The sequence below is a fragment of the Engraulis encrasicolus genome, chromosome 21 (genome assembly GCF_034702125.1).
Source record: "Engraulis encrasicolus isolate BLACKSEA-1 chromosome 21, IST_EnEncr_1.0, whole genome shotgun sequence".
In the NCBI taxonomy this organism is placed as follows: Eukaryota; Metazoa; Chordata; class Actinopteri; order Clupeiformes; family Engraulidae; genus Engraulis; species Engraulis encrasicolus.
The window spans coordinates 10,510,611-10,518,620 of record NC_085877.1 but is presented as its reverse complement, the minus strand read 5'-3'; the positions used below and the strand labels follow the sequence as shown (position 1 = coordinate 10,518,620).

At 42.7% G+C, this 8,010-nt stretch overlaps 1 protein-coding gene across 2 annotated transcripts in view; it reads left to right on the top strand.

Moving 5' to 3' along the window:
* Nucleotides 1-3,021, top strand: part of fcer1g (Fc epsilon receptor IgFc epsilon receptor Ig) — a 14,259-nt gene extending 11,238 nt beyond the window's left edge. The window contains exons 4-6 of one of the 2 annotated variants that reach the window (XM_063187011.1): nt 81-107; nt 873-950; nt 2,235-3,021. In XM_063187011.1, coding sequence (XP_063043081.1) covers nt 81-107; nt 873-950; nt 2,235-2,297 — 168 coding nt within the window. In that variant the 3' untranslated portion in view covers nt 2,298-3,021. The remainder of the gene's footprint in view (nt 1-80; nt 108-872; nt 951-2,234) is intronic. The other variant, XM_063187012.1, reaches the window with a different exon arrangement.
* The last annotated feature ends 4,989 nt before the right edge of the window (nt 3,022-8,010 follow it).

Here is an 8,010-nt window from a genome sequence, read left to right as displayed (position 1 = left end):
TGTGTGTGTGTGTGTGTGTGTGTGTGTGTGTGTGTGTGTGTGTGTGTGTGTGTCTAACTTTTGTTATTTTTGCTCCACAGAAGAAGGAGTCGGAGAACATCTATCAGGTAAGATTCCGCTCCTTTACCTAACACACACACACACACACACACACACACACACACACACACACACAAAAACACACACACACACACACACACACACACACACACACACACACACACACACACACACACACACACACACACACACACACACACACACGACATCTATCAGGGCAGATTCCTCTCCTTTACTGTAGCAGATAGAGCCAGGCAATACCTCCTAAAACACGTTTGTTTATTCATCACTGTTTACACCACACACACACACACACACACACACACACACACACACACACACACACACACACACACACACACACACACACACACACACACACACACACACACACACACACACCCTTAAAGTGAAACCCTGCAACCTAAAATTCTATGTCAGAAATGATGTCAAGCATTAAGGCTATTGGTCACAATCAGGGCTCTTAATTGGGGTGGCAAATCATATTTTTAGGGGGGCAAATGCCACCCCCTGCCACCCCTTAGAACCGCCCCTGTATGGAGCTCCTGTTGTGTGATGTGCTGGCCTTGCCGCCAATCATCGAAATCGTCAGCTCATTCACACCACACAGTTATGATCTGAATGTTTACATTAATTCCTACCTACACACCGTAGCTAAAGGTGTGACATTTAGACTAGTGGTTTCCAACCTTTTCCAAAACATCTCCCATATTTCTAACTTTCTCTCTATCTCTCTCCCTTTCCGTCTCTCTCGCTCTCTTTCTCTCTATCTCTCCCTTTCTCTTACGTAGCCTCTTACTGCAGATGGGGTCGCCGGCTGGCCTATTCACTATTTGCTGAAAATACTCAACTACATCATAACAACATCGGTATGGCAGTTCCAAGAGTCTTAAGTAACAGATTAAGACATAGCCATTACAATTTTGGTGACAGTAAGGTTATAACATAGGCTCTGCGCTAAGGGGTTAAGCAATAAGCCACGAGAGGCTGTGGATTCGTGTTCGATTAATAACGGCTAAGCGGATTTGGTATCGGACTGTTGTTAAAGTGATACTGTCCCATTTTTGGAAATAAGCTCATATTAAACCTCCCCGAGAGTTAAATAGTTGAGTTTTACCTTTCTCCTGTACTTTCAACCGTTCTCTGAGTATGGTAGTGCAAATTTTACCTCCATGCTAGCAGTTAACATTGAGTCCTATGAGACCAGCTGGCGGCTAACTGGTCTCATAGGACTCAATGTTAACTGCTAGCTTGGAGGTAAAATTTGCACTGCCGTATCCAGAAAACAGTTGAAAGTATAGGAGAATGGTAAAACCCTATTATTTAACTCTAGGGGAGGTGTAAAATAAGCTTATTTCCAAAAATGGGACAGTATCACTTTAAGCTCCCGTTAGCCGTTATCAATGGAACACAAACCACATACTTATTGCTTATCTAACACTCCTGAAATCAGTTGCTGACGATATTTCTTTAAAAAGTCCTGTGATAACATTTAATTCGCCTCATGCTGTGTTTAGTTGAGGAAGTGGTTGGTTAGGCTACTGCAGCAACACCACTGGGCGTGCGCGCGTTCGTCGCACTGCCAGACACACAACTAGGCCACAAAAACTCAGTGAGGCGAGATATATGCAGAATTGACACGTCTTTGCAATCACACACTGACACCCCAAGCAGAGATGGTACAAAGATGTGCTCTTACTGCCATCTCCCTACCTACAACTGCACCAGAGTGCGTTGGATTTTTGCTTGGAATAGTATTTCTTTACGCCCGATATACTATGGCTTGGAACGCCCAATCAGCCAATCACAATCAAGAACCAGATCACACAGTGTTAGATACACACACTCTCTCTCTCTCTCTCTCTCTCTCTCTCTCTCTCTCTGTTTCTCTCTCTCTCTCTCTCTCTCTCTCTCTCTCTCTCTCTCTCTGTTTCTCTCTCTCTCTCTCTCTCTCTCTCTCGCTATCTCTTTCTCACACACACACACACACCCTGTGTTTTTCTCTCTTCTTCAATAATGAAGGTCCTACCAACTGAATGTCAGATTTTATACAATAGTTGGGTGGTTCAGTTTCTTTAAATCTCTCTTTTTTCCTCCCTCCATCTCCCCATTTTTTATTTCCCTCTTTTCTTTCTCATCTGTCTTTCCTGCAGGGTCTGGGCACGCGCAATGAGGACACCTACGAAACCATCCAGATGAAGAAAGGAGTGCATTAGATACTGCTGAGGGGGATGGAGAAGGAGAGATGGAGAGAGGGATGGGGGCATGGGGGAGAGAGAGGAGACGAGAGGAAGATGGCCAGAGGACAAAAGAGAGGAGAGGGAGATAGATAGAAAGGCCGGTATAGATGGGATGGGAAGGATGGAGGGGGAAGAGAGAGAGGGAGGGAGAGGGGGAGATAGGGGCAGGGGGAGAGGGAGAGATTTTTTTTTCATCCAGCTTTAAAAAATTGCCTATCCTTTTTTTCTTACATACATTAGATGTTGAATAGAACAATGTTGTTAGTGTGTGTATGCGCGTGCATGTATGTTTGTATGTGTGTCAGTGTGAGTATTTATGAGGTAGGTCCCATTTGAAGAGGTCAGATGTTGAGGTGTGTGTGTGTGTGTGTGTGTGTGTGTGTGTGTGTGTGTGTGTGTGTGTGTGTGTGTGTGTGTGTGTGTGTGTGTGTGTGTGTGTGTGTGTGTGTGTGTGTGTGTGTGTGTGTGTGTGTGTGTGTGAGAGAGAGCGATCATTTAATATATAAACAAAATGACTTATTTCATCCTTTTTTTCGTGGAATTGAGAGTTTATATTGCATCATTAACATCACTGCTTATGAATTACGTGTACATGACTGTAATCTTAACAACCCTGTAAACTTCTGAAATATTATCTGCCATGTTTGATTCTTATATGTTTGATGATTTGATATTTTTCAAAATAAACAAATTCTGAAATTCAAAATTAAACAGACTAATGTTCTATAGTAAAACAGGTGGAATATTGTACTTACCTGACTTGGGACTTTTACATTACATTACACTTAGCTGACGCTTTTATCCAAAGTGACTTACAGTTATTTAGGTACAGGGTATTGGTTACAGTCCCTGTAGCCGTGTGGTTAGGTGCCGTGTGTGTGTGTGTGTGTGTGTGTGTGTGTGTGTGTGTGTGTGTGTGTGCGTGCGCGTGTGCGTGTGCGTGTGCGTGTGCGTGTGCGTGTGCCTGTGCCTGTGCCTGTGCCTGTGCGTGTGCGTGTGCGTGTGCGTGTGCGTGTGCGTGTGCGTGTGGTGTATGTGTGTGTGCAGTGTACTATTTTGAGTTTAACAGGTCGATGTTGCACCTGTGTTTGTTGCCTCCAGAGCAGGGGTGTCAAACTCGTTTAAGTTCAGGGGCCACATACAGCCAATGTGATCTCAAGTGGGCAGGACCAGCAACATAATTGTGAAATATTGCAAAATGCTGCTTCAGATCGGGAAAAATTTGCTAGTCAATCATCTTGAGGTTGATGACAGCAGGTATATCAGGAACACTGACTGAGCAAAAAAGGCAAACACCTGTAGCGAATTTATAAAACCGAGATTTACTTTTTTTTTTTACACTCTTTTTTTCTCTCTCTACAAGTCTGGGGCTGGACTGAATCATATGGTGGGTGGCGTCCGTGCGCCGCACCTTATGTTTGACACCCCTGCTCTAGAGACAACTGTATGTTCACAGCTACAATTATTGTTGAGCTAAATTATTGCACGTGAGCAGCTTACAGTATCATACTGTAAGTAAAACAGGAAGATATTTTATGTGTAGTGTTTGTATGTTGGTTCAAGACCGCTATATTTGTTCATGTGCAGTTTGGAGTGGCCCATCTTAACCCCTATGCGTAGAGCCTCTGTTAAAACCTTTTTGTCACCAAAATAGTAATGACCAAGTCTTAATCGGTTACTGCTGTTCACTCTCTGCATAGCAATACTGTTACGATGTAGTTGAGTGTTTTCAGCGTAGAGTGAACAGGCCCGTCTCTTGTTTGAGTATTTCTTGCTGTCTGTGTTGACAGCTACAGTATATTTGAAGAGCTTTGTTGCATAATGACGTATATCCATTTTGGAAAATCAACATTTTTGTATTGGGCATTCCATTGCATTGCATTGCAAAATGCATTTTATATAGGTTTAAAAAGTGTGTTCTCAAAATATTTGAATGGCACGAATTCACACATATGTAGATGTTAGGCCCTCTGGACAGTCATTTCCAATAATAAAATGCAAAAGTGAAAAATAGATACGTTGTTCTGCCACAAAACTCTTGTTGACGTGCTGTTCAAATGGCCCATCTTAAGTGTCATCTACCCTGTGGTCTATGTGTGTGTTTCTCACATGTGACTATTTTAAAGTTTCCGCTCATGGTTGCCAGGGCAACGGTGAGCAGTCTGCGACCAGAGTGTCCGACTCACTTCCCCTTCTCTAGTGGTGGTTAGTGGCAGTGTTTTAACACACACACACACACACACACACACACACACACACACACACACACACACACACACACACACACACACACACACACACACACACACACACACACACACACACACACACACTCGCACAGGCACACACACTCGCACACACACACACACTCGCACACACACACACACACGCACACGCACACACTCGCACACACACCATCCTTCCTATCCTCTACTGCAGTCTGGAGAGGTCAGTTGCTGCTCTGATGGTGGTGGCCTTTTAGCCAAAAGTAAAGTGGTGAAACTGTAAAGAAGCAGTGTTGCGCTCTCCCTCTGCAAACAGAAGATTATGATATGGTACTCTGAAGACCTGCACCTGTTGACAAAGAACCGTTCAAGAAGTGCAGGCCTTCGCAAAACGTGGTGGCTGCGTTTAAGCCTACGGTAGGCTTGCTGCTCTGGTAGTGGCAGCATTTGCGCTCAGGCTGAAAGGCAGCCACAGGAAGGGTGAATGTGGGCTAAGGCCCTTGAAGAATAGCTCGCTGCTCTAGTGGCAGCATTTTACCTCAGACGCACTGCTCTGATAGTTATACACAGAGATGGCCATATGCAGGACTGTAAATGTAGGTCTATGGGCATAGGATGATCAGCAGCAGGGGGTCAGGGTGAGCCTGGCTCCTCTTATGGCCCCTGTAGTAGGCCTACTAACAGTATTAACAGTAACACATTACAAAAGCAATTAATGACTGTAATGCATTACTTTTGGCTGTAACACTAATGTACAGTAAAGCATTACAGGGGGGAAATCTGCAGGGCTGTAGTACTCGAGTCCGGACTCGGCCCGAGTCCGGTCTTAAGTCCGTTTTTTTATGGACTTGGACTTGTCTCGGACTCGGTATTGTTTGGACTCGGACTTGTCTTGGACTCGGACAATGGTCTTGCCAAATTAGGCTTTTGGACTCGCCGGGTCTGTCATTAAGTTTTGTTTAGAACACTGGCCATCATAGATTGTAAAGTGGAGCTTGAAATCCAATAACAAACAAGTTTGTCTTCACATCCATGCCATATAGGTTATCTTCTAAGGTTCACACTATTGACATTCATACTTTCATTGTTAAACACTGACGGACATGTGACTCGGACTTGACTTGGACTCTAATCTTTTTGGACTCGGTCTTGTCTCGGACTCGAACCTCTTTGGACTTGGACTTGTCTCGGACTTGACTAGTACTGGTCTTGGACTTGTCTTGGACTCTACAAAGGTGGACTTGACTACAGCCCTGGAAATCTGTATGCCTTATATATACTATTTACAATGGAAGTAACAAGACTTACAAATGTATTTTATTTAGGGCTGGGACATTAATGCATTCATTTCGATTAATTAATCACACAAACATTAACGCAATTACAAAAAAATAACTAATTTTAATCGCACTATAATATAGCCTAGCTACATAGTTCTGGATTAGACCAGTGGAGGGCAGCATTTCGCCTCATGGTGAACAGCCTGCTGAAATTGAGAAGAGTTCTCAATTTTTTTAGATTAAACTTATCTATTGTCATTATTCAAAATCCATGTGAAAAAAAAACCCTTTTCACTGTTCTCAAGTCAGATATTCAAATGCGATTAAAATGCAATTAATTTGATTAATTAATTTCAAAGCCTATAGATTAATTCGATTAAAAAATGTAATCGAGTCCCATCCCTACTTTTATTATAACCTGGATTTTAATGGTTTTTAGTGTCGTGAGAAAGATAAAAGCTATTCCAGAACCAGCTACTTTTTAGTCTACATGCTGCCGAAACACCTCCTGGATGGGAGGCGAAAGAGTCAGGACTCATGAGCTTGATTTACACTGTAAATTGCCAGATTCATAGTTCCATCAATAGTAAAGCGTTTTGTTGAGAGTAACTACAGTAAATTAATGCAGAAGTAGTGTAATGCCATACATTTTAAATATACGTACGTAGTAATGTGTTGGTGTAAGATGCCTTTGAAAAGACAGTAACATGTAATCAGTAGGCCTAATGCATTACAGTTTTTGAGTAACTTGCCCAACACAGAGTGCTAAAGAGCCAATGCTTTATGTTAATCTGTAATGTAAATAAATGAATCTAAATATAAAATAAAATGTATAAAATAGAATATTGACCTGTTTTGCTTTTTTCCATTATGTGCTCTCCCCTAAAGATGTATTGGCCCCACCTCTGCCCCCCTTGTAATTGTGATCTAAAACAGCCACTGCTGTGCTGATGGTGATAGTCAGGGGTGGTCTGGGACACAAAAAACGGCCTGGGCATTTGTAGCATAGACCAGCCCCTCACCCCCTCCTGATGGGCTCAGTCCACTGTATATTAAGGATGCACTAAATCTAAATTATGGTACGATCTCTAAGAGAAAATAAAAGGAAAACAGAAACAAAACAAACAAACTAAAAACAAAAGGATCGGCCCCTGAGGACTGTCAGCCCACTGGGAAAAGGCCCTGTATGCCAGATCACCAGTCCAGCAGTCCAGCAAAAAATAAATAAATAATAAAATACTTACTCTAAATATCATCTCTAAAAGTTATTTAACATCAGAACACACCTTACAGCACAGCAATAACTTCTGAAGTATTTTAATGTGTTTTTTTTTTACCCCATTTTATTATTATTTTTTAAAAATGTAAACAAACCCATGCACCCATTAGCATGGCCAGGATCATGGAAAGGGCAAAAAGAAAAAAAATGCTGCTTCATCAACACTCCAAATTCAGTACACCTCTGGGTGCCTTTACTCAACACTTAGAAAAATAGGACTAGGGCACACTTCTGTTTATGTGAATGTGATTATTACATTACATACATTTGACAGACACTTTCATCCAAAGCACATTACAATTACGAACATAGTCATAGCATTGTGATCCTGTTGAATTTGCACAATGTTGTATGTTCGCTACTCTGATAGTGGTGGAGTTTTAGTTTCGGCTGAGGCTTGCTGCTCTGATGGGCTAGATAAGGTGGTTTGTGGCGTTGTGGTGTTTTTTTAGCTTACGCTTGCTGCTCTGATAGCTGTGTGTGTGTGTGTGTGTGTGTGTGTGTGTGTGTGTGTGTGTGTGTGTGTGTGTGTGTGTGTGTGTGTGTGTGTGTGTGTGTGTGTGTGTATGTGTGTGTGTGTGTGTTTTAGCTTACGTTTGCTGTTGCTGTTTCAGATGGGGAAGATGAGATGGCCGTGATGGGAGCAACGCTCCACAGAACGCTCCTCTCTCTCTCTCTCTCTCTCTCTCTCTCTCTCTCTCTCTCTCTCTCTCTCTCTCTCTCTCTCTCTCTCTCTCTCTCTCTCTCTCTCTCTCTCTCTCTCTCTCTCACACACACACACACACACACACACACACACACACACACACACACACACACACAGCGCTATCAGCTATTGTCTCTTCTTTCTTCACCACATGGGGGCAGTGTTACTCCTTGTGACACAGNTACAAGACACACACACA